Below are 26,229 nucleotides of genomic sequence, written 5' to 3'. Positions count from 1 at the left end.
CCATCCCTGTCCCCATTCCCACCATCCCTGTGCCCTCTCCCACCATCCCTGTGCCCTCTACCACCACCCCTGTGCCCATTCCCACCATCCCTGTGCCCTCTACCACCATCCCTGTGCCCATTCCCAACATCCCTGTGCCCTCTCCCATCCCTGTCCCCATTCCCAACATCCCTGTGCCCTCTCCCATCCCTGTGCCCTTTCCCACCATCCCTGTGCCCATTCCCACCATCCCTGTGCTCATTCCCACCATCCCTGTGCCCTCTCCCATCCCTGTGCCCTCTCCCACCATCCCTGTCCCCATTCCCACCATCCCTGTCCCCACAAATGTCCCCCAGACCCCCCCCCGGGTGGGGGGCAGGGGCCAATCCCGGGCCTGGGAAGGTTTTAAAAAGGCAAAGAATCACTTTTATTTCCCAGCCACAGCTCAGCCCCGAGGCCTCAGCACCCCCAGGGGTCTGCCCAGCAGGGCGGGCGCTCGGGGCGGTGCCACCTGCTCTGCCCTCCCACCTCGCTCTCAATCTCTCCCTCTTCTTTTTTTGTGTGGGTTTTTTTCTTCTTTTTTTTTGTTTTTTTCCTTTTGAAATCTCATTTTGGGGGTGGGTTCTGCTCATCCAGGAGCTCCAGACGGGCCGAACCGGCGCGGGAGACGCGGGGCAGGATCAGCAACCCAGGGAAGCTGCTACAGACTGGGGGGAAACACAGAGCTGGGCACAGGGGTGGGAGAGGGCACAGGGAGGGGAGAGGGCACAGGGATGGTGGGAATGGGCACAGGGGTGGGAGAGGGCACAGGGATGGGAGAGGGCACAGGGGTGGGAGAGGGCACAGGGATGGTGGGAGAGGGCACAGGGATGGGAGAGGGCACAGGGGTGGGAGAGGGCACAGGGGTGGGAGAGGGCACAGGGATGGGAGAGGGCACAGGGGTGGTGGGAGAGGGCACAGGGATGGGAGAGGGCACAGGGATGGTGGGAGAGGGCACAGGGATGGTGGGAATGGGCACAGGGATGGTGGGAATGGGCACAGGGATGGGAGAGGGCACAGGGATGGGAGAGGGCACAGGGATGTTGGGAGAGGGCACAGGGGTGGGAGAGGGCACAGGGATGGTGGGAATGGGCACAGGGATGGGAGAGGGCACAGGGATGGGAGAGGGCACAGGGATGTTGGGAGAGGGCACAGGGGTGGGAGAGGGCACAGGGATGGTGGGAATGGGCACAGGGATGGGAGAGGGCACAGGGATGGGAGAGGGCACAGGGGTGGGAGAGGGCACAGGGGTGGTGGGAATGGGGATAGGGATGGGAGAGGGCACAGGGATGGGAGAGGGCACAGGGGTGGTGGGAGAGGGCACAGGGGTGGGAGAGGGCACAGGGGTGGGAGAGGGCACAGGGGTGGTGGGAATGGGGACAGGGATGGTGGGAGAGGGCACAGGGAGGGGAGAGGGCACAGGGACAGTGGGAATGGGGACAGGGATGGTGGGAATGGGGACAGGGATGGTGGGAGAGGGCACAGGGATGGGAGAGGGCACAGGGATGGTGGGAATGGGGACAGGGATGGTGGGAATGGGCACAGGGGTGGGAGAGGGGATAGGGATGGTGGGAAAGGGCACAGGGATGGGAGAGGGCACAGGGATGGTGGGAATGGGCACAGGGATGGGAGAGGGCACAGGGATGGGAGAGGGCACAGGGGTGGGAGAGGGCACAGGGGTGGGAGAGGGCACAGGGATGGTGGGAGAGGGCACAGGGATGGGAGAGGGCACAGGGATGGTGGGAATGGGCACAGGGATGGGAGAGGGCACAGGGATGGTGGGAATGGGCACAGGGATGGGAGAGGGCACAGGGATGGGAGAGGGCACAGGGGTGGGAGAGGGCACAGGGATGGGAGAGGGCACAGGGGTGGGAGAGGGCACAGGGATGGTGGGAATGGGGACAGGGATGGTGGGAATGGGCACAGGGATGGTGGGAATGGGCACAGGGGTGGGAGAGGGCACAGGGATGTTGGGAGGGGGCACAGGGGTGGGAGAGGGCACAGGGATGGGAGAGGGCACAGGGATGGTGGGAGAGGGCACAGGGACGGTGGGAATGGGGATAGGGATGGTGGGAATGGGCACAGGGATGTTGGGAGAGGGCACAGGGATGGTGGGAGAGGGCACAGGGATGTTGGGAGGGCACAGGGATGGTGGGAGAGGGCACAGGGATGTTGGGAGGGCACAGGGATCTTGGAAAGGGCACAAAGATCTTGGGAAAGGACACAGGGAGCTTGGAATGGAGCACTGGAATCTTGGGAGAGGGCACAGGGATGTTGGGAAAGGGCACAGGGATCTTGGGAGAGGGCACAGGGATGTTGGGAGAGGGCACAGGGATGTTGGGAATGGGGACAGGGATGGTGGGAAAGGGCACAGGGATGGTGGGAAAGGGCACAGGGATGTTGGGAAGGAGCACAGGGATGGTGGGAGAGGGCACAGGGATGGGAGAGGGCACAGGGATGGGAGAGGGCACAGGGGTGGGAGAGGGCACAGGGATGGGAGAGGGCACAGGGGTGGGAGAGGGCACAGGGATGGGAGAGGGCACAGGGATGGGAGAGGGCACAGGGATGGTGGGAATGGGGATAGGGATGGGAGAGGGCACAGGGATGGTGGGAAAGGGCACAGGGGTGGTGGGAAAGGGCACAGGGATGTTGGGAGAGGGCACAGGGATGGGAAAGGGCACAGGGATGTTGGGAATGGGCACAGGGATGGGAGAGGGCACAGGGGTGGGAGAGGGCACAGGGATGGTGGGAGAGGGCACAGGGATGGGAGAGGGCACAGGGATGGTGGGAATGGGGATAGGGATGTTGGGAGAGGGCACAGGGATGTTGGGAAAGGGCACAGGGATGTTGGGAAAGGGCACAGGGATGGTGGGAATGGGGATAGGGATCTTGGGAAAGGGCACAGGGATGTTGGGAGAGGGCACAGGGATGTTGGGAATAGGGACAGGGATGTTGGGAAAGGGGACAGGGATGTTGGGAAAGGGGACAGGGATGGTGGGAATGGGCACAGGGATGGGAGAGGGCACAGGGATGGGAGAGGGCACAGGGATGGTGGGAGAGGGCACAGGGATGTTGGGAAAGGGGACAGGGATGTTGGGAAAGGGGACAGGGATCTTGGAAAGGGCACAAAGATCTTGGGAAAGGGCACAGGGATCTTGGAATGGAGCACTGGAATCTTGGGAGAGGGCACAGGGATCTTGGGAAAGGGCACAGGGATGTTGGGAAAGGGCACAGGGATGTTGGGAAGGAGCACAGGGATGTTGGGAAGGAGCACAGGGATGTTGGGAGAGGGCACAGGGATGCTGGGAGGGCACTCAGTGCCACCCCCACACTGCCAGGGGTGGGGCAGGAGGAGCCCAGCTGTGGGCACGGGGGTCTCACCCCACCCTCACCTCTCCTTGTGGTCTCTGACCTCCTCCTGACCCTCCTGCTTGGCCTCGTCGGTGTCGGGCGCGTCGGTGTCGTCGTTGTTCTTCTCCCCCTCGCCTGGGGTGGGGTTGGGCTCCTCCTTGGGGGTCTCTTCATTGTCCACCTGCTTGTCCCCTTCCTGCCCCTCTGCATCCTTGGGGCGTTTGGGGGAGTCCTGGGCAGGGGGAGCAAAGCTCAGCCCGGGCCCCCATTCACAGAATCACAGAATGGGTTGGGTTGGAAGAGACCTCTGAGATCAGCAAGTCCAACCCTTGGTCCAACCCCACTGGGATCACCAGCCCAGTGCACAGAGTTGGAAGAGACCTCTGAGAGCAGCAAGTCCATCCCTTGATCCAACCCCACTGTGATCACCAGCCCAGGGCACGGAGTTCGAAGAGACCTCTGAGAGCAGCAAGTCCATCCCTTGATCCAACCCTACTGTGATCACCAGCCCAGGGCACTCCGTGCCCTGGGCTGGTGATCACAGTGGGGTTGGATCAAGATGTGGTGGATTCTCACAGTAGGGTTGGATAAAGATGTGGTGGATTCTCACTCAGTGCCACATCCATAGAATGGATTGGATTGGAAAAGACCCCCAAGATCATTGAGTCCAACCCTTGGTCCAACTCCAGTCCCTTTACCAGATCATGGCACTCAGTGCCACGGCCAAGCTCAGCTGAAAAACCTCCAGGGATGGGGAATCCACCCCCTCTCTGGGCAGCCCATTCCAATCCCTGAGCACTCTCTCTGCAAAGAATTTCTTCTGCTCTCCAACTTCAATTTCCCCTGGCAGAGCTTGAGCCCATCGTGCCCCCTTGTCCTATTGCTGAGTGCCTGGGAGAAGAGACCAACCCCCACCTGGCCAGAACTTCCCTTCAGGCACTTCCAGACAGTGCTGAGGTCACCTCTGAGCCTCCTCTTCTCCAGGCTGAACACCCCCAGCTCCCTCAGCCTCTCCCCACAGCACTTGTGCTCCAGTCCCTTCTCCAGCCTTGTTGCTCTTCTCAGTTGGGTTGGAAGAGACCTCGGAGATCATCAATCCTTGATCCAACCCCACTGGGATCACTCTGGCACTCTGTGCCCTGGGCTGGTGATCACAGTGGGGTTGGATCAAGACCTGGTGGATTCTCTGTCCCTGGAGGTGTTTCAGAGGACACTCAGTGCCACATCCAGTCCCTTCTCCAGCCTCGTTGCTCTTCTCTGGCCCCGTTCCAGCCCCTCAATCTCTTTCCTCACCTGAGGGGCCCAGAACTGAACACAACACTCAAGGTGTGGCCTCCCCAAGGCAGAGTCCAGGGGAAGGGTCACTGCCCTGGCCCTGCTGGCCACGCTGGTTTGGATCCAGGCCAGGATCCCCTTGGCCTTCTTGGCCACCTGGGCACATTCACCGAATCACAGAATGGATTGGGTTGGAAAAGACCTCTGAGATCATCAAGTCCAACCCTTGATCCAACCCCACTGGGATCACTGAGTGCCCTGGGCTGGTGATCACAGTGGAGTTGGATCAAGAAGTGGTGGATTCTCACCCAGTGCCACATCCACAGAATCATAGAATGGATTGGGTTGGAAAAGCCCTCCCAGATCATCAAGTCCAACCCTTGGTCCAACTCCAGTCCCTTTACCAGATCATGGCACTCAGTGCCACGGCCAAGCTCAGCTGAAAACCCTCCAGGGATGGGGAATCCACCCCCTCTCTGGGCAGCCCATTCCAATCCCTGAGCACTCTCTCTGCAAAGAATTTCTACCTGATCTCCAACCTAAACCTCCCCTGGCAGAGCTCAAGCTGTGCCCTCTTGTCCTGCGAGAAGAGACCAACCCCCAGCTGGCCAGAACTTCCCTTCAGGCAGTTCCAGACAGTGCTGAGGTCACCTCTGAGCCTCCTCTTCTCCAGGCTAAACACCCCCAGCTCCCTCAGCCTCTCCCCACAGCACTTGTGCTCCAGTCCCTTCTCCAGCTCTTCTCATGCTCTCCCCAGCATTTCCCACCGCCCTCTGGTACCTCCAAAGCATCTTCTGCTTTCCTCTTGATCCCTCCTTTCTCGTTCTTGTCCTTGGACTGCTCATCAATCACCAGTTTTCCCTCCTCGTCGCTGCTGCCCTCGGCACTGCCCTTCTTGTCCCCGTCCGGCTCCCGCTCGGCCGCCCCGGGGCAGCTCTTCTTCTGGGTGGGCTGGGGACACACAAAGGGGTCACAGAGGGGCCCTGGGGAGGGGGAACGGGCAGGGAAGGAGGTGCTGGGACCCCCCAGCTCGTGCCCACCTGGTACCCCGAGGCTTTGACCGTGGGGTTGTTCTCGATCTCCCACAAACCTTCGCTGAACCCTTTCCGCTTGTTGGGTTTTCCGAACTTCTCCTTGCACTCCTCGTAGGGGAAAAGGTCTTTGGGCCCCAGGAATGCCCTGTGCCAGAGGGGCAAGCAGTGAGGGGTGGCATTCAGGGGGTCTCTCCCAAACCCCGGGGTCGCCCACCCCACCATCGCCCCTCGGCCCCGGCGCCCACTCACGTTTCGTGGGTGCCGAAGAAGAAAACTTGGTACTTATTGGAGGAGGATTTTACTGCAGCTTCGGGCATCTCATCGATCTGGGAACACAAAGGGGGGTGAGAGGGGAGGGCAGAGCCCCCCAGGGCTCCCCAGGCACCAGGGCATCCCCCCCAGCCTGGCATCCCCCCCAGCCTGGCATCCCATCCCCAGGCACCAGGACATCCCCCCAGGTACCAGGGCATCCCCCCAGCCTGGCATCCCACCCCCAGGCACCAGGACATCCCATGCCCAGGCATCAGGACATCCCCCCAGGTACCAGGGCATCCCCCCCAGCCTGGCATCCCACCCCCAGGCACCAGGAAATCCCCCCAGCCTGGCATCCCCCCCCAGCCTGGCATCCCACTCCCAGGCACCAGGACATCCCCCCTCTGCCTGGCATCCCACCCCCAAGCACCAGGACATCCCCCAGACTGGCATGCCACCCCCAGGCACCAGGGCATCCCCCCCAGCCTGGCATCCCACCCCCCCAGGCACCAGGACATCCCCCCCCCTAGCCTGGCATTCCATCCCCAGGCACCAGGAAATCCCTCCAGCCTGGCATCCCACCCCCAGGCACCAGGACATCCCATGCCCAGGCACTAGGACATCCCCCCAGGCACCAGGACATCACCCCCCCCCCCCCCCCTCAGCCTGGCATCCCATCTCCAGGCACCAGGACATCCCCCCCTCCAGCCTGGCATCCCATCCCCAGGCACGGTCTGGGGATGGAGGAGAATGGAATTCCTTGGGAATTCACCCCCTGGCTGGAGACAGTGGCCAATGGAAGGAGTGGCTGTGCCCACCAGGGCAGGGGCACAGGGGTCTCCTTCTCCCATGCCCCTGCCAGCTCCTGTCTGGCCCAGCTCAGACACACTCAGCAAATCCAGACGGTGCCAGCGGTGCCAGAGGCGTCACCTCTTTGGGGTCTGGGGTGCCCGAGGGGACACACCCCCCCTGCTGGGTCACCCCCAGCCCAAGCAGGGTCAGCAGACACAGGGAGGGCACAGCCAGGGCCGTGGGGTCAGTGGGCAGCCGGTGCCAACCCCGCCATGGGCAGGTGCTGCTCCCCCGAGCGTGAATAATCCCGAGGCGCCAAACGGAGCGAAAGCAACTCCGGCTGCTTTTTATAGAGTCTAAAAATAACCCCCTGCAGCCAGAAATTCCCCGAGAAAGCCTCACAGGGAGGGGGAAGGAGCCCGGGGAGGATGCAGGTGGGGGTCTGGGGTGGGCACTGCCATGTCACTGGGCTGGATGGTGCCAGTGCCAGCGGGTGCCAGGGGTGCTGGTGCCACCCCCAGCGCTCTGCTGACTCACGGCACAGCCTTTCCTGGGGCACCACAACCCCCCCAGGGCTTGCTGGGCCTCAGTTTGCAGAGCCAGCAGGGCCAGGGGGCACTCCTGGCACTGGCACAGCACTCCTGGCACTGGGGTGTGTCCTCCCTCCCTCCCAGCGGGTCACCAACCAGTCCCAAATGCAATGGGGGGCCGAGGGGTTCTCCTGGTTTCATTCCCAGAGCTGGGAATGGAACCAACACGTGTCTCTGTGCCAAGGGGCAAGGCTGGCACAGCCCTGGGGAGAGCCAGGTGAGATGAGACATTGGCAAGGGGCAGTGGGTGCTTGGTGTGATATCCCATTCCAGGGTGGGATGTGCCTTTGTGCCACCCCCAGAGGTGGTTTGGGGCACTCAGTCCATCCTGTGCCCATCTTGGATCCAAGGGGTGGTTTGGGATTGGGGATGTGCCCCCACCCAGCACCCTGGGGCTGCCAGCACCATCCTGCCCCAGTGCCCCCCACAGGCACAGGGATATTCCAGGAGCAGGGATGGTCCCTGGAGGTGCAAAGGTCAGTCTGGCCCTGGTGCCAGTCCCCAGCAGGACCCTGGTCTGTGGTGGCAGCTGGGGACAGTGGGGACAGCAGCTCTGTCCCTGCATGGCACCGCCAGCAGAGCAGGAGGAGGAGGAGGAGGAGGAGGAGGAGGAGCAGATGATGTGACTCAGAGGGATGGCCACTAGCCCAGTCCAGCCCAGCCCAGCCCAGTCCAACCCAGTCCAGCCCAGCCCAGCCCCAGCAGGGGTTGCTCCCACAGTCAGGTCATTCCTGGGACAAAGTGCCAAAGGCCCTGCCAGCCCCACAGCCCTGGGAATGTGGGCACTGGAGCCCCTCACAGAGCTGGGATCCTGCTGGAGATCCCCCAGCTGTGCCATCCCCCCAGGGAGTTTCCAAACCTCCAATCCCCCCCAAGGGAAGGTGGCACACACACCATGAAGGAGAGCAGGAACAGGGACAGCTGGCACATGGCACTGTGTTGGCACATGGCACTGTGTCCCTGAGCCCTTCCCTGCCCATGCCCAGGAACAACCCCTGGCTGAGGGTCTGGGACAGGGGAACGCCCGGATCCCCCCCAGCCACTGGTGGGATCCCCCCTCAGCCTGTGCCCACCTTATCAGCCCCTCCCACACCCCAAGGGCACTTGGTGGCTCTATCTGTGACAGCAGGTGGGGACTGGGGTGTGGGGACAGGAGGGAGGTGGGTGACACCCCACTGGGGACACCGATAGCACAAACCCACCCAAAACCCCCGGGGGGGCTCAGGGTGCCCAAAGCACGTTGGCCACAAGGGTGTTGGCTGTTTGGAAACTCCTCACCCCTCCAGAGCCACCCTGGGCTGCCCAAAATGCCCCCAGCTCGAGGCATCCCCAGGCCTGACGTCTGTTTGTCCATCTCTGTCACTGGCAGGGGTGGGGACAGGGCAGGGGTGACAGGGCAAAGTCCATGGTGCCCATTGCTGTCCCCCTGCCAGCCCCTGCAAACAGCAACGGTGTCACAGCTGGGCCTGCCCTGGCAGAGACTGAAACCAGGAGGCTGGGACAGGTCCCCTGGGAAGGGACGCTCTGGAGCGTGGCAGGAGAGGGACAGGAACAGACCCAACCCTGGACTCTGCCCCCAAACTCTGCCCTGCACCTTCCAACTGCTGCAGGAGCAGGGCTGGATGGAACCCCCTGCACTGGGACAACCCTCCCTGCCTCAGTGTCCCCAGGGCAGGACAAGGCTGGGAGGAAGGGCAATTAATGGAATTAACTCAGTTGAGGAAAGAGATTGAGGGGCTGGAGCGGGGCCAGAGAAGAGCAACGAGGCTGGAGAAGGGACTGGAGGTGGCTCTGAGTGTCCTCTGAAACACCTCCAGGGACAGAGAATCCACCAGGTCTTGATCCAACCCTACTGGGAGAATCCACCATGTCTTGATCCAACCCTACTGGGAGAATCCACCATGTCTTGATCCAACCCCACTGTGATCACCAGCCCAGGGCACAGAGTGCCCTGGGCTGGTGATCACAGTAGGGTTGGATCAAGGATTGATGATCTCTGAGGTCTCTTCCAACCCAACTGAGAAGAGCAACGAGGCTGGAGAAGGGACTGGATGTGGCACTGAGTGTCCTCTGAAACACCTTCAGGGACAGAGAACCCACCAGGTCTTGATCCAACCCCACTGGGATCACCAGCCCAGGGCATGGAGGTGCCAGAGTGATCTCCACCTGCTTTTCAGGGAGAATTTCTTCATGGAAAGGGTTGTCAGGGGTTGGAAGGGGGTTCCCAGTGAGGGGGTGGAGTCTCCATCCCTGGAGGTGTTTGAGGAATGACTGGAAGTGGCAGTGAGTTCTCTGGAAATGGCACAGAGTGCCCTGGGCTGGTGATCCCAGTGGGGTTGGATCAAGGATTGATGATCTCAGAGGTCTCTTCCAACCCAACTGAGAAGAGCAACAAGGCTGGAGAAGGGACTGGATGTGGCACTGAGTGTCCTCTGAAACACCTCTAGGGACAGAGAATCCACCAGGTCTTGATCCAACCCCACTGTGATCACCAGCCCAGGGCATGGGGAACATGGGGAATCCACCCCCTCTGTGGGCAGCCCATTCCAATCCCTGAGCACTCTCTCTGTAAAGAATTTTTTTCTGATCTCCAACTTCAATTTCCCCTGGCAGAGCTTGAGCCCATTGTGCCCCCTTGTCCTATTGCTGAGGGCCTGGGAGAAGAGACCAACCCCCACCTGGCCAGAACTTCCCTTCAGGCAGTTCCAGACAGTGCTGAGGTCACCTCTGAGCCTCCTCTTCTCCAGGCTGAACACCCCCAGCTCCCTCAGCCTCTCCCCACAGCACTTGTGCTCCAGTCCCTTCTCCAGCCTCGTTGCTCTTCTCAGTTGGGTTGGGAGAGACCTCGGAGATCATCAAATCCAACCCCCTTGATCCAACCCCACTGTGATCACCAGCCCAGGGCACTCCGTGCCCTGGGCTGGTGATCACAGTAGGGTTGGATCAAGAAGTGGTGGATTCTCACTCAGTGCCACATCCATAGAATCACAGAATCACAGAATGGATTGGGTTGGAAAAGACCTCCGAGATTATCAAGTCCAACCCTTGATCCAACCCCACTGGGATCACTCCATGCCCTGGGCTGGTGATCACAGTAGGGTTGGATCAAGACATTTTGGATTCTCCGTCCCTGGAGGTGTTTCAGAGGACACTCAGTGCCACATCCAGTCCCTTCTCCAGCCTCGTTGCTCTTCTCAGTTGGGTTGGGAGAGACCTCTGAGATCATCAAATCCAACCCTTGATCATCAAATCCAACCCTGAGATCATCAAATCCAACCCTGAGATCATCAAATCCAACCCTGAGATCATCAAATCCAACCCCCTTGATCCAACCCCACTGTGATCACCAGCCCAGGGCACAGAGTGCCCTGGGCTGGTGATCACAGTAGGGTTGGATCAAGACATTTTGGATTCTCCGTCCCTGGAGGTGTTTCAGAGGACACTCAGAGCCACCTCCAGTCCCTTCTCCAGCCTCTTTGCTCTTCTCTGGCCCCGCTCCAGCCCCTCAATCTCTTCCCTGAGCTGATGGGCCCAGAACTGAACACAACACTCAAGGTGTGGCCTCCCCAAGGCAGAGTCCAGGGGAAGGGTCACTGCCCTGGCCCTGCTGGCCACGCTGGTTTGGATCCAGGCCAGGATTCCAGGGTTCCACTGGAGGCAGGGGCTGAGCTGTCGGTGTTGGGGGGCAGTGCCAGGGGAATAACCTCACCCTGTAGTGCCACCAGCTCCCCCCTGCACTTCTCCCCTGGCACAGGGACCTCTCTGCTCCAACCACACCTGGTTGGGAAGGAACCTCCCAGCGTGGCCGGGGAATGTTTCATCACAGCCCCTGATTAGTCACAGGCAAACCCTGCCCTGCCTCCCTCTTTAGTCACCCCAAACCCCTCCCAGCTCCACCAGCACCCCAAAGCCCTCCTGGCCCAACCAGCACCCCCCAAAGGGGGCACAGCCTGTTCTGTGCCATGAGGGTGGCAGGGACAGCGGGCACGGGGAGCGAGTGGGGCGTGAAACCCGAATGGCCCCGGCACAGGAGCCACTAATTGGGTCCCCAAGCGGGGCTGGGAACGGCCCCCCAAACCCTGAGGGGGCTGGGAATGGGATGGGAATGGCCCCCCAAACCCCGAGGGGGCTGGGAATGGGATGGGAATGGCCCCCCAAACCCCGAGGGGGCTGGGAATGGGATGGGAATGGCCCCCAAACCCCGAGGGGGCTGGGAATGGGATGGGAATGGCCCCCCAAACCCCGAGGGGGCTGGGAATGGCCCCAAAGACCCCGAGGGGGCTGGGAATGGGCTGGGAATGGCCCCCAAAACCCCAAGGGGGCTGGGAATGGCCTCCAAACCCCGAGGGAGCTGGGAATGGGATGGGAATGGCCCCCAAACCCCGAGGGAGCTGGGAATGGGATGGGAATGGCCCCTAAGACCCCATGGGGGCTGGGAATGGCCCCCCAAACCCCGAGGGGGCTGGGAATGGGATGGGAATGGCCCCCCAAACCCCGAGGGGGCTGGGAATGGGATGGGAATGGCCCCCCAAACCCCGAGGGGGCTGGGAATGGGATGGGAATGGCCCCCCAAACCCCGAGGGGGCTGGGAATGGGATGGGAATGGCCCCTAAGACCCCAAGGGGGCTGGGAATGGTTTCCAAAACCCTGAGGGGGCTGGGAATGGGATGGGAATGGCCCCTAAGACCCCATGGGGGCTGGGAATGGCCCCCAAAACCCCGAGGGGGCTGGGAATGGCCCCAAAGACCCTAAGGGTGCTGGGAATGGGCTGGGAATGGTTCCCAAAACCCCGAGGGGGCTGGGAATGGGCTGGGAATGGCCCTCAAAACCCCAAGGGGGCTGGGAATGGTTCCCAAAACCCCGAGGGGGCTGGGAATGGTTCCCAAAACCCTGAGAGGGCTGGGAATGGGCGGGAAATGGCCCCAAAGACCCCGAGGGGGCTGGGAATGGGCTGGGAATGGCTCCGAAGACCCCAAGGGGGCTGGGAATGGGCTGGGAATGGCCCCAAAATCCCGAGGGGGCTGGGAATGGGTTGGGAATGGCCCCTAAGACCCCATGGGGGCTGGGAATGGGCTGGGAATGGCCCCCAAACCCCGAGGGGGGCTGGGAATGGGCTGGAAATGGCCCCTAAGACCCCAAGGGGGCTGGGAATGTCCCCCCAAATCCCAAGGGGGGCTGGGAATGGTTCCCAAAGCCTGAGCATTACCCCCCGTGGGACACCCATCAGAGGGGCTGTTTGGACACTGGGACTGAAACCCAAAGGGATGGGGTGGCTGGAGGGGGGGGGGGGAGGAGGAGGAGGAGGAGGAGGAGGAGGAGGAGGAGGAGGAGGAGGAGGAGGAGGAGGAGGAGGAGGAGGAGGAGGAGGGGAGGAGGAGGCAGTGGGTCTGAGCTGGGGGCCCAGGGGAGCATCATCACTGCGTTCCCTGGGAGAAGCTGCGGTGGCAAAACAAGGCAGGAGGTGGCAGAGCAGGAGGTGGCAGAGCAGGAGGAGGCAAAGCAGGAGATGGCAGAGCAGGAGGTGGCAGAGCAGGAGGTGGCAGAGCAGGAGGTGGCAGAGCAGGAGGTGGCAGAGCAGGAGGTGGTGGCAAAGCAAAGCAGGCAATGCCAAAGCAGGCAGTGGCAGAGCAGGTGGTGCCAAAGCAAAGCAGGCAGCAGTGGCAGAGCAGGTGATGGCAGAGCAGCCAGTGCTGGCAAAGCAAAGCAGGCAATGCCAAAGCAAGAGGTGGCAAAGCAGGCAATGGCAGAGCAGGCAATGGCAGAGCAGGCCAGAGCAGGTGTTGGCAAAGCAAAGCAGGCAGTGGTGGCAGAGCAGGCGGTGGTGGCAAAGCAAAGCAGGCAATGCCAAAGCAGGCGGTGGCAGAGCAGGCGGTGGTGGCAAAGTAGGGTAGGCAATGCCATAGCAGGAGGTGCCAGAGCAGACGGTGGCAGAGCAGGCAATGGCAGAGCAGGCAATGCCAAAGCAGGAGGTGCCAGAGCAGGAGGTGGCAGAGCAGGCAATGGCAGAGCAGGCAATGGCAGAGCAGGCAATGCCAAAGCAGGCGGTGGCAGAGCAGGCAATGCCAAAGCAGGCAGTGATGGCAGAGCAGGCAATGGCAGAGCAGCTGGTGGCAGAGCAGGAGGTGGCAAAGCAAAGCAGGCGGTGGCAGAGCAGGCAATGCCAAAGCAGGCAATGCCAAAGCAGGCGGTGGCAGAGCAGGAGGTGGCAGAGCAGGCGGTGGCAGAGCAGGCAGTGATGGCAGAGCAGGCGGTGGCAGAGCAGGCAATGGCAGAGCAGGCAATGGCAGAGCAGGCGGTGGCAGAGCAAAGCAGACGGTGGCAGAGCAGGCAATGGCAGAGCAGGCGGTGGCAGAGCAGGAGGTGGCAGAGCAGGCAATGCCAAAGCAGGCGGTGGCAGAGCAGGAGGTGGCAGAGCAAAGCAGACGGTGGCAGAGCAGGCAATGGCAGAGCAGGCGGTGGCAGAGCAGGAGGTGCCAGAGCAGTCAATGCCAAAGCAGGCAATGGCAGAGCAGGTGGTGCCAAAGCAGGCGGTGGCAGAGCAGGAGGTGGCAAAGCAAAGCAGACGGTGGCAGAGCAGCCCCGGCGCTCCCAGGGATCCCTCTCTGGCTCCTCCTCCCAAAGCCGCTTTCAAAGGCGCGTTTCGAGGCCGGTGCCAAATCCCAGCGCTCCCAACCCCCTCCCGGCCAGAGCCCGACAAACCAAACAAAAGTTATTCAAACCCGGCGGGGGAAGGAGGAGGGTTTGGGGGGCCGGGGGAGCCTCGGCCTCTGAAGCCCCCCCGCCCTGCCCTTCTCCGGGCGATTTGGGGGTCCCGGGCGGCCCCAGCGCCCTTCGCTGCAGCGCCGGGAGGGGAAACACTCCAAGGAAATTTTAAACTGCATCATCAACCGCTTAAAAATAACCCGAGCCGTGGTGGGTGGCCACAACTCCCCAAGGGCCGGGCCAGGACTCGGCCCCGGTGGCGAGTGGGGCAACCCCGGGGGGCTTGGTGGGCACCCCCCGAGATTCCCGGAGACCCCCAAACCTGTGCAAGGACACCCCCCCCCCCCAGCACAGGGACCCTCCACACCTGCACAGGGACCCCCCAAACCTGGACAGGGACCCCCCAAACCTGCACAGGGACCCCCCCCCAAACCTGGAAAGGAACCCCCAAACCTGCACAGGAACCCCCAAACCTGCACAGGGACCCCCCCAAACCTGGACAGGGACCCCCCCCCCAAACCTGCACAGGGACCCCCAAACCTGCACAGGGACCCCCCCCCAAACCTGGATAGGGACCCCCAAACATGAACAGGGCCCCCCACACCTGCACAGAGACCCCCAAACCTGCACAGGGACCCCCCCAAACCTGGACAGGGACCCCCAAACCTGCACAGGGACCCCCCCCAAACCTGGACAGGGACCCCCCCCCAAACCTGCACAGGGACCCCCCCAAACCTGGACAGGAACCCCCAAACCTGCACAGGGACCCCCACACGTGTACAGGGACCCCCAAATCTGTACAGGGACCCCCCAAACCTGGACAGGGACCCCCCCCCACCAGCACAGGGACCCCCCCAAACCTGCACAGGGACCCCCAAACATGTACAGGGACCCCCCCCAAACCTGCACAGGGACCCCCCCAAACCTGGATAGGGACCCCCAAACCTGCACAGGGACCCCCCCCCAAACCTGGACAGGGACCCCCCCAAACCTGGACAGGGACCCCCCCCAAACCTGCACAGGGACCCCCCCCAAACCTGGACAGGGACTCCCCCAAACCTGGACAGGGACCCCCAAACCTGCACAGGGACCCCCCCCCAAACCTGGACAGGGACCCCCAAACCTGCACAGGGACCCCCCCCAAACCTGGACAGGGACCCCCAAACATGAACAGGGACCCCCCCAAACCTGCACAGGGACCCCCCCCAAACCTGGACAGGGACTCCCCCAAACCTGGACAGGGACCCCCAAACCTGCACAGGGACCCCCCACACCTGTACAGAGACCCCCCCAAACCTGTACAGGGACCCCCCCACACGTACAGGGACCCCCAAACATGAACAGGGCCCCCCACACCTGCACAGGGACCCCCAAACCTGCACAGGGACCCCCAAACCTGCACAGGGACCCCCCCAAACCTGGACAGGGACCCCCCAAACCTGCACAGGGACCCCCCCAAACCTGGACAGGGACCCCCAAACCTGTACAAAGACCCCCCACACCTGCACAGGGACCCCCAAACCTGCACAGGGACCCCCAAACCTGGACAGGGACCCCCCACACCTGCACAGGGACCCCCAAACCTGCACAGGGACCCCCAAACCTGGACAGAGACCCCCCACACCTGTACAGAGACCCCCCAAACCTGTACAGGGACCCCCCACATCTGTACAGAGACCCCCACACCTGCACAGGGACCCCCAAACCTGCACAGGGACCCCCAAACCTGGACAGGGACCACCCCCACCTGCACAGGGACCCCCCCAGACCTGTACAGGGACCCCCCCAAACCTGGACAGGGACCCCCCCAAACCTGGACAGGAACCCCCCACACACACCTGTACAGGGACCCCCCACACCTGCACAGAGACCCCACACACCTGTACAGGGACCCCACACACCTGTACAGAGACCCCCAAACTTGTACAGGGACCCCCCACACCTGTACAGGGACCCCCAAACATGAACAGGGACCCCCCACACCTGTACAGGGACCCCCAAACATGAACAGGGACCCCCCACACCTGTACAGAGACCCCCAAACTTGTACAGGGACCCCCCAAACCTGTACAGGGACCCCCAAACATGAACAGGGACCCCCAAATCTGTGCAGGGACACCCAGACCTGTACAGGGACAGCAGGGACAGTGGTGGGGACAGGGGGACAGTGGTGGGGGCAGGGGACAGTGGGGGACAGTGTTGGGGACAGTGGGGGACGGTGGTGGGGGCAGGGGGGGACAGTGGTGGGGGCAGTGGGGGAGAGTGAGGGACAGGGGGACAGTGGTGGGGGCAGGGGACAGTGGTGGGGGCAGGGGGACAGTGGGGGACAGTGGTGGGGGCAGTGGGGGACAGTGGGGGACAGTGGTAGGAACAGTGGGGGACAGTGGTGGGGGCAGTGGGGGACAGTGGGGGACAGTGGTGGGGGCAGGGGACAGTGGGGGACAGTGGTGGGGGCAGGGAACAGTGGGGGACAGTGGTGGGGGCAGTGGGGGACAGTGGGGGACAGTGATGGGGACAGGGGGACAGTGGTAGGGACAGTGGTAGGGACAGTGATGGGGGCAGTGGGGGACAGTGGTGGGGGCAGGGGACAGTGTTGGGGACAGTGGGGGACAGTGGTGGGGGCAGGGGACAGTGGGGGACAGTGGTGGGGACAGTGGGGGACCGTGGTGGGGGCAGTGGGGGACAGTGGTGGGGGCAGGGGGACAGTGGTGGGGGCAGGGGACAGTGATGGGGGCAGGGGACAGTGAGGGACAGGGGGACAGTGGTGGGGACAGGGGGACAGTGGTGGGGACAGGGGACAGTGAGGGACAGGGGGACAGTGGTGGGGACAGTGGGGACAGTGGTGGGGACAGTGGGGACAGTGTTGGGGACAGTGGGGGACAGTGGTGGGGGCAGGGGGACAGTGGTGGGGCCAGCGGGGCCCGCGGCGGGTCCGGCCCATGGCGGGTCCCCGACCCCCCCCACCCCCCCCTCCATTCCCGTCCCAAGTCCTCGGCAATTCCATCGATTTTCCCAAGCCAAACTCCCGGCGAGCGCCGGCCCCGCTCCGGCCCCCGTGGTGACCGGGAAGGCCCCGCAGGGCCGGGGGACACGTCGGGGGGTCCCGTCGGGGAGGGCCGGGCCGGGCCGGGCGGGTTTGGCTGAACCCCCTCCCCAAATCCCCGGAGAAGCCGAACGGGAGCGCCCCGACCCCTCCGGGGGTCGCGGGAAGGGGGTCGCGGGGCGGCCCCACGTGGGAAGGACCCTCCTTGTCCCGGGGGTCACGTCGGGGGGGACCCCCGGGGCAGGATGAGCCCCCACGTCGGTGCCCGGGGGGTCTCCCGGGGCAGGATGAGCCCCCCCGTCGGTGCCCGGGGGGTCTCCCGGGGCAGGATGAGCCCCCCGTCGGTGCCGGGGGGGTCCCCCGGGGCAGGATGAGCCCCCCGTCGGTGCCCGGGGGGTCTCCCGGGGCAGGATGAGCCCCCCGTCGGTGCCCGGGAGGTCTCCTGGGGCAGGATGAGCCCCCCGTCGGTGCCCGGGGGGTCTCCCGGGGCAGAATGAGCCCCCCGTCGGTGCCCGGGGGGGTCCCCCGGGGCAGGATGAGCCCCCCCGTCGGTGCCCGGGGGGTCTCCGCTCCCACGCGGTGGCAAAAGCCACGCGGTGCCACCCGTGACCCGCCCCCCCGGGGGGGGGGATGGATAAACAGCACAAAAGGGGCTCGGGGGGAGCCCGGCACGGGATTCCCAAAATATCCAAACCCTCCAAACCCAGGGAATGACCCGAAATCCCCTCGGCACCCCCCGAGAACCCCCCGGGCGCGCCGGGCCCGGCCTTACATAAGGAGCCGGTAAAGTTGGGGATCCCCCGGTGGGAGAGAACGGGGGTGGGGAGAGGGGAACCCTCACCCCGGGGGGACCCCCCTGTCCCGCCCGTCCCACCCGGGACAGCCCGACCCGGAGCGCTCCCCCCGATCGGGGCACCGCGTTATGCAACGGGAGCACCGGGGGCAGCCCCGGGGGGGTCCGGGGGACACCGAGGGGCTCCGGGGGGGTCCGAGGGGGTCCCTCCCCGTCCCCAGCTCCTTACCCGGGCAGGCCAGTGCGGGTACCCCTTCATCTTGGCGAACACCAGGTCCCCACATTTGTATTCCTTCTGCCGGTTGGACCGGGACATCTTGGCTGGGCTGGCGGCTCCTCCCGGGACCGGGGGGGGCGGGCGGGGGAGGGGAGGAGGAGAGGAGGGGGTTGGGGATGAAGTTTGGGAGGTAAAACCCGGCGCGGAGAGGGATTAGCAAAAAAAAAAAAAAAAAAAACCACCAAAAAAACCCTCCCTAATCCTTGGAGGGGGAGGCGGCGGGTTTGCCCCCCGGGTTGGGGGTCAGCGGCTCGGAGGGGCTGCCGAGGGCCCGAGCCCCATGCGGGTGTTTGTGTTTGAAATTCAATTGCTCCCTCCCTCCCTCCGCCACCCACCCCCCCTTCGCTTCCCCTTCCTCCTCCTCCTCCTCGCGGTGGATGCGCTCGGAGGCTCGTGCAGCGCTGCCTGGGCAGCGACACCCACCGGGCGGTGACACCCACCGACCCACCCACCGGGCGGTGACACCCACCGGGCAGCGACACCCACCGACCCACCCACCGGGCGGTGACACCCACCGGGTAGCGACACCCACCGACCCACCCACCGGGCGGTGACACCCACCGGGCGGTGACACCCACCGACCCACCCACCCACCGACCCACCCACCGGGCGGTGACACCCACCGACCCACCCACCCGGCGGTGACACCCACCGACCCACCCACCGGAGAGCGACACCCACCGACCCACCCACCCGGCGGTGACACCCACCGACCCACCCACCGGGCGGTGACACCCACCGAGAGACCCACCCACCGACCCACCCACCGGGCGGTGACACCCACCGAGAGACCCACCCACCGGGCAGCGACACCCACCGACCCACCCACCGGGCGGTGACACCCACCGGGCGGTGACACTCACCGGGCGGTGACACCCACCGACCCACCCACCGGGCGGTGACACCCACCGACCCACCCACCGGGCGGTGACACCCACCGGGCGGTGACACCCACCGACCCACCCACCGGGCGGTGACACCCACGGACCCACCTACCGGGCAGCGACACCCACCGACCCACCCACCGGGCGGTGACACCCACGGACCCACCTACCGGGCAGCGACACCCACCGACCCACCCACCGGGCGGTGACACCCACCGACCCACCCACCGGGCGGTGACACCCACGGACCCACCTACCGGGCAGCGACACCCACCGACCCACCCACCGGGCGGTGACACCCACCGACCCACCCACCGGGCGGTGACACCCACGGACCCACCCACCGGGCAGCGACACCCACCGACCCACCCACCGGGCGGTGACACCCACCGGGCGGTGACACCCACCGACCCACCCACCGGGCGGTGACACCCACCGGGCGGTGACACCCACCGAGAGACCCACCCACCGACCCACCCACCGGGCAGCGACACCCACTGGGCGGTGACACCCACCCACCGACCGACCCACCCACCCACCGGGCGGTGACACCCACCGACCCACCGACCGACCCACCCACCAGGCGGTGACACCCACCCACCGACCGACCGACCGACCCACCGGGCGGTGACACCCACCCATCGACCCACCCACCGGGCAGCAACACCCGCCAGGCGGCGACACCCACTGGGCGGTGACACCCACCGGGCGGAGACACCCACCGACCCACCCACCCACTGGGCGGTGACACCCACCGGGTGGTGACACCCACCGACCCACCCACCCACTTGGCAGTGACACCCACCGGGTGGTAACACCCACCGACCCACCCACCCACTTGGCAGTGACACCCACCCACCGAGAGACCCACCCATCGACCCACCCACCGACCCACCCACCGGGCAGCAACACGCACCGACCCACGCACCCACCACCCACTGTGGGTGGGACAGCCCCCAAATCCCGGGAATGGGTTGGGAATGGCCCCCAAAACCTTGAGCAGGGCTGGGAATGGGCTCCAAAGCCCCCCCAGAACCCCACGCGGGGCTGGAAACGGCCCCAAAACACCAAGAGGGGCTGGGAATGGCCCCCCAAAGGCTGGGAATGGCCCCCAAAGGCTGGGAATGGCCCCCAAAGGCTGGGAATGACCCCCAAAGGCTGGGAATGGCTCCCAAAAACACCAAACGGGGCTGGGAATGGCTCCCAAAGGCTGGGAATGGCTCCCAAAGGCTGGGAATGGCCCCCAAAGGCTGGGAATGACCCCCAAAGGCTGGGAATGGCCCCCAAAGGCTGGGAATGACCCCCAAAGGCTGGGAATGGCTCCCAAAAACACCAAACGGGGCTGGGAATGGCTCCCAAAGGCTGGGAATGGCTCCCAAAAACACCAAGCAGGGCTGGGAATGACCCCCCAAAGGCTGGGAATGGCCCCCAAAGGCTGGGAATGACCCCCAAAGGCTGGGAATGGCTCCCAAAGGCTGGGAATGGCTCCCAAAGGCTGGGAATGGCTCCCAAAAACACCAAGCAGGGCTGGGAATGACCCCCCAAAGGTTGGGAATGGTTCCCAAAAACACCAAGAGGGGCTGGGAATGACCCCCCAAAGGCTGGGAATGGCCCCCAAAGGCTGGGAATGGCTCCCAAAGGCTGGGAATGGCTCCCAAAGGCTGGGAATGACCCCCAAAGGCTGGGAATGACCCCCCCAAAGGCTGGGAATGGCTCCCAAAGGCTGGGAATGGCCCCCAAAGGCTGGGAATGGCCCCCAAAGGCTGGGAATGGCCCCCAAAGGTTGGGAATGGCTCCCAAAAACACCAAGAGGGGCTGGGAATGACCCCCCAAAGGCTGGGAACGACCCCCAAAGGCTGGGAATGGCTCCCAAAGGCTGGGAATGGCCCCCAAAGGATGGGAATGGCTCCCAAAGGCTGGGAATGGCTCCCAAAAACACCAAGAGGGGCTGGGAATGGCCCCCCAAAGGCTGGGAATGGCTCCCAAAAACACCAAGAGGGGCTGGGAATGGCTCCCAAAGGCTGGGAATGACCCCCAAAGGCTGGGAATGGCCCCCAAAGGCTGGGAATGGCTCCCAAAGGCTGGGAATGGCCCCCAATGGCTGGGAATGGCTCCCAAAGGCTGGGAATGACCCCCAAAGGCTGAGAATGTCCCCCAAAAACACCAAGAGGGGCTGGGAATGACCCCCCCAAAGGCTGGGAATGGCTCCCAAAGGCTGGGAATGGCCCCCAATGGCTGGGAATGGCTCCCAAAGGCTGGGAATGACCCCCAAAGGTTGGGAATGGCTTCCAAAAACACCAAGAGGGGCTGGGAATGACCCCCCAAAACCCCGACAGCCCTAAAACACCGAGCGGGGCAGGGAATGGCTGTGCAAAATCTGTGTAAACCTGTGAAAAAGGGGGGTAAGGGTGTGAAAATCGAGAGAAAATAGTGTAAAAACCAGTGTAAGACAGTGCAAAGCTGGTGTGAACCAGCACCAAACTGGTGTGAACCAGCACGAAACTGGTGTGAACCCAGATAAACTGGTGTGAACCCAGATAAACTGGTGTAAACTCAGATAAACTGGGGCCAAACTGGTGTGAACCCGCACAACAAGTGGGGTAAAATCGGGTGTGACTGTGCAAAACTGGTGCCAAGCACCACAAACCCAGTGGTGTAAACTCTGTGTCAACTGGTGTCAACTGGTGTCAACTGGTGTATCCCCAGCGTGACACATCCCCCCAGTCCCTCATCAGCTGCTGCCCAACTTGTGGGAGCAGCAGGAGCCAAAAAAATCCAGGATTGGGAGCACTTGGTGCCCACCCAGAGCCCCCAAAAATGCAGCACTGGGAGAGTTTGGTGCCCACTCAGAGCCCCCCGGGCTGAGGAGCCCCAAAAATGCAGCACTGGGACAATTTGGTGCCCACCCAGAGCCCCCAAAAATCCAACACTGGGAGCGCTTGGTGCCCACCCAGAGCCCCCAAAAATCCAGGAGTGGGAGCACTTGGTGCCCACCCAGAGCCCCAGAAATCCAACACTGGGAGCGTTTGGTGCCCACCCAGAGCCCCCTGGGCTGAGCTGCCCCTTCCCCCCCGACAGATCCCCCGTCCTGCAGATCCCGGGATTGCCCAGGAATTCCTGGAATTCGGTGTGCAGGGAAATTTGGGCGCCTGGGGAGGGTGGCAGAGTCACCAGGGGAGTCAATAAACCCCCCCCCGTCCCAGTTTCAGCCCCAACCAGGCACTGGGGGGGCCCTGTCAGGGTGAGGAGCTGCCAAAGGGCCCCTCCTGCGAACCAAATTAAATTAAATTAAACACAAATTAAAGCATTTGCAAGGCCAGAATTCCCCCCCCCTGCCCTGGCACTGACGCTCCAGGGTTGGGCTCTTTTCCTTCCATCATCCCTGTCCTGCTTTCCTTGGCTTCATTTCTCCCAACGAGCTGCGAAGTCACACAAATAAATAATCGGATTTTGGTGCCCCGGGGTGAGGAATCTCCAAGAGAAAAACGGGAAAACGCCGAAGGGAACGAGGATTCCTCCCTTTTTCTGCTCAGCAGGGGATGGAGGGAATGGAGGGACGTTCTGGGAACGGGCCCCTCCTGCCCCATCGGGGGTGGTTTTCCTTGGCACGGGACAAGGGAGGGCTCAGGGTGGTGGAACCTCTCGGGAATTGCCCATTTCCTTCCCTAAATCCTTAAAATTCACAAATCCCGGGAAGGAGTTGGGGAGGGGAAAAAAAAAAATCCCAAAAAGATCCCAAGCGATCCCCAGGATGGAACTGGATGATCTTGAAGGTGAATTCCAGCCCAAATTATGAATCCATCTGAGCCCAAGGGGGGGGATTTGTTGGGAAAATTATGGGAAAAAGGGGCCTGAGCCACAAAAATCCCACAAAAATCCCCATCTCTGCTCCGGTTTCCATTGGATTTGGAGGGTGGGACATGGAACATTCCCAGGGAAAGGGGATTCAGAAGTTGGGACCGATTCAGGAACATCTAAAAAAAAAAGAATTTTATCCCTTCTCCATAAAATCACCTGGTCTTTACTAATCTTTAATCAGAACTTTGTACTTTATATTAATTTTCTTTTGGTTTGTGGCTCAGCTTGTCAGTCATTTCAACCTCTTGGACAAAGAGGAATTTAATCCTGGAGCTGTAAGGCTGAAATTAAAAAAATATAAACCAAAACCTTGATTAGATTTAAGGCCAAACTGCAAGAAATAAATCAGAAAACGTGTCCAGGTTGAGGCCTGAGGCTGTGACGTTGTTGAGTTAAAAGGAAATAAATATCTGGGGAGTTGGGAGCCCATGGCCTGGACAGGTGGACCCTCTGCTGGGTCAGGAGCTGCCTGGAGGGCCCAGAGAGGGCTGGGGAGCAGGGCTGTGTCCAGCTGGTGTCCCCTGGTGTCCCCTGGTGTCCCCAGGGCTCTGTGCTGGGGCCAGTCCTGTTTAATTAATGCCTTTATTGATGATTTAGATGAGGGGATTGAGTCCATCAGCAGCAAATTTGCTGATGACACCAAGTTGGGAGGGAGGGTCGAGCTGCTGGAAGGGAGGAGGGACCTGGAGAGGGACCTGGACAGGATGGAGGGATCTGGAGAAGGACCTGGACAGGATGGAGGGATCTGGAGAAGGACCTGGACAGGATGGAGGGATCTGCAGAGGGATCTGGACAGGATGGGGGAATCTGGAGAAGGACCTGGACAGGATGGGGGAATCTGGAGAAGGATCTGGACAGGATGGGGGGATCTGGAGAAGGACCTGGACAGGATGGGGGAATCTGGAGAAGGATCTGGACAGGATGGGGGGATCTGGAGAAGGATCTGGACAGGGTGGAGGGATCTGGAGAGGGACCTGGACAGGGTGGGGGGATCTGGAGAAGGACCTGGACAGGATGGGGGGATCTGGAGAAGGATCTGGACAGGATGGGGGGATCTGGAGAAGGACCTGGACAGGGACCTGGACAGGCTGGAGGGATCTGGAGAAGGACCTGGACAGGATGGGGGGATCTGGAGAAGGATCTGGACAGGATGGAGGGATCTGGAGAGGGACCTGGACAGGATGGGGGGATCTGGAGAAGGATCTGGACAGGATGGGGGATCTGCAGAGGGATCTGGACAGGCTGGAGGGATCTGGAGAAGGACCTGGACAGGGTGGGGGGATCTGGAGAAGGACCTGGACAGGCTGGAGGGCAGGAGGGCTCTGGCAGAGGGATCTGGAGAGACTTGAGGGATGGGCTGATTCCAGTGGGATGAAGTTCAACAAGGCCAAGTGCAGGTCCTGCCCTTTGGCCACCCCAACCCCTGCAGTGCTCCAGGCTGGGCACGGAGTGGCTGGAGAGGGACAGGCAGAGGGACCTGGGGGGACTGAGGGACAGGAAGCTCAACAGGAGCCACCAGTGTGCCCAGGTGGCCAAGAAGGCCAAGGGGATCCTGGCCTGGATCCAAACCAGCGTGGCCAGCAGGCCCAGGGCAGTGACCCTTCCCCTGGACTCTGCCTTGGGGAGGCCACACCTTGAGTGTTGTGTTCAGTTCTGGGCCCCTCAGTTGAGGCAAGAGATTGAGGGGCTGGAGCGGGGCCAGAGAAGAGCAACGAGGCTGGAGAAGGGACTGGAGGTGGCACTGAGTGTCCTCTGAAACACCTCCAGGGGCAGGGAACCCACCAGGTCTTGATCCAACCCTACTGGGAGAATCCACCAGGTCTTGATCCAACCCTACTGGGAGAATCCACCAGGTCTTGATCCAACCCTACTGGGAGAATCCACCAGGTCTTGATCCAACCCTACTGGGAGAATCCACCAGGTCTTGATCCAACCCTACTGTGATCACCAGCCCAGGGCACAGAGTGCCCTGGGCTGGTGATCCCAGTGGGGTTGGATCAAGGATTGATGATCTCAGAGGTCTCTTCCAACCCAACTGAGAAGAGCAACGAGGCTGGAGAAGGGACTGGAGCACAAGTGCTGTGGGGAGAGGCTGAGGGAGCTGGGGGTGTTTAGCCTGGAGAAGAGGAGGCTCAGAGGTGACCTCAGCACTGTCTGGAACTGCCTGAAGGGAAGTTCTGGCCAGGTGGGGGTTGGTCTCTTCTCCCAGGCACTCAGCAATAGGACAAGGGGGCACGATGGGCTCAAGCTCTGCCAGGGGAAACTGAAGTTGGAGAGCAGAAAGAAATTCTTTGCAGAGAGAGTGCTCAGGGATTGGAATGGGCTGCCCAGAGAGGGGGTGGATTTCCCATCCCTGGAGGTTTTTCAGCTGAGCTTGGCCGTGGCACTGAGTGCCATGATCTGGTAAAGGGACTGGAGTTGGCCCAAGGGTTGGACTTGATGATCTCAGAGGGCTTTTCCAACCCAATCCATTCTATGGATGTGGCACTGGGTGAGAATCCACCACGTCTTGATCCATGACCCGGCATCCCATTCCTGCATCCCATTCCTGCATCCCATTCCAGCATCCCATTCCAGCATCCCGTTCCTGCATCCCATTCCTGCATCCCATTCCAGCATCCCATTCCTGCATCCTGACCCAGCATCGCATTCCAGCATCCCATTCCTGCATCCCAGTCCTGCATCCTGACCCAGCATCCCATTCCAGCATCCCGGCCCAGCATCCCGTCCCTGCATCCCATTCCAGCATCCCATTCCTGCATCCTGGCCGGATCTCCTGCATCCCATTCCAGCATCCCGGCCCAGTATCCCTGCCCAGGAGCCTCTCCCGGGGCCTGCAGCCCTGATCCTGCCCCAGAATTGTCCCGGGATAAAGGCTGGAAGGCTGGAATGCCGGGAGCGCCTCCCACCCCTCGCTCCGTGTCCCGGGGACTCCGCGCCGGGCTCGGTTTGACGATGGATTGCACGGCCTGGACGGGGCGGGGCGGGCCCTGCCGCTTCCTCATCCTCCCTGTCACCGTCACCCTCGTCCCCATCCCAATCCCATCCCAATCCCAATCCCATCCCAATCCCAATCCCAATCCCATCCCCTTCAATCCCCCCGGGATCTTCCCGCATCCCCCTCCTCTGGCTGCGCTCCCGGGGCTGCCCGGGGGTCCCTCCGCGTGGCCCCGCGGACTACATTTCCCGTGATGCCTCGCGGCGGAGCTCCATAGGGGCGGGCTCTGCTCTGCGCGCGGGGCACGCCGGGAGTTGTAGTCCTGCGGCGGCGCGGCGCGGGCAGCGGGGCGCTGCCGGCAGCCATTACCGGCGACCGCGGAGCCGCCGCCGCCGCCTCGCCGAGCTCCGCGGCCTCTCGCC

At 62.8% G+C, this 26,229-nt stretch overlaps 1 protein-coding gene across 1 annotated transcript; it reads right to left on the bottom strand.

The window, feature by feature from the left end:
• Nucleotides 1-382: 382 nt before the first annotated feature.
• On the bottom strand, nucleotides 383-18,502 carry HDGF (heparin binding growth factor). Its single transcript, XM_071579596.1, has 6 exons — nucleotides 18,080-18,502; nucleotides 5,928-6,004; nucleotides 5,685-5,823; nucleotides 5,425-5,595; nucleotides 3,411-3,601; nucleotides 383-686 (listed from the first exon to the last, which is right to left on the bottom strand). Exons 1-6 carry the CDS (start codon nucleotides 18,164-18,166, stop codon nucleotides 680-682), a joined length of 672 nt encoding a protein of 223 aa, XP_071435697.1. The 5' UTR covers nucleotides 18,167-18,502; the 3' UTR covers nucleotides 383-679.
• Between the last annotated feature and the right edge of the window lie 7,727 nt (nucleotides 18,503-26,229).

Source organism: Pithys albifrons, chromosome 30 (assembly GCF_047495875.1).
Source record: "Pithys albifrons albifrons isolate INPA30051 chromosome 30, PitAlb_v1, whole genome shotgun sequence".
Taxonomy (NCBI): domain Eukaryota; kingdom Metazoa; phylum Chordata; class Aves; order Passeriformes; family Thamnophilidae; genus Pithys; species Pithys albifrons.
This window is presented reverse-complemented; position numbering and strand designations above follow the sequence as displayed.

What these genes read in the sequence shown, in the direction of transcription:
- HDGF (XM_071579596.1), bottom strand. Translation starts at nt 18,166, where the DNA reads ATGTCCCGGTCCAACCGGCAGAAGGAATACAAATGTGGGGACCTGGTG. An exon ending in ACCCGCACTGGCCTGCCCGG is followed by an intron (nt 6,005 to 18,079) that starts GTAAGGAGCTGG and finishes TTGTGTTCCCAG; the next exon opens with ATCGATGAGATGCCCGAAGC. An exon ending in TTCTTCGGCACCCACGAAAC is followed by an intron (nt 5,824 to 5,927) that starts GTGAGTGGGCGC and finishes CCTCTGGCACAG; the next exon opens with GGCATTCCTGGGGCCCAAAG.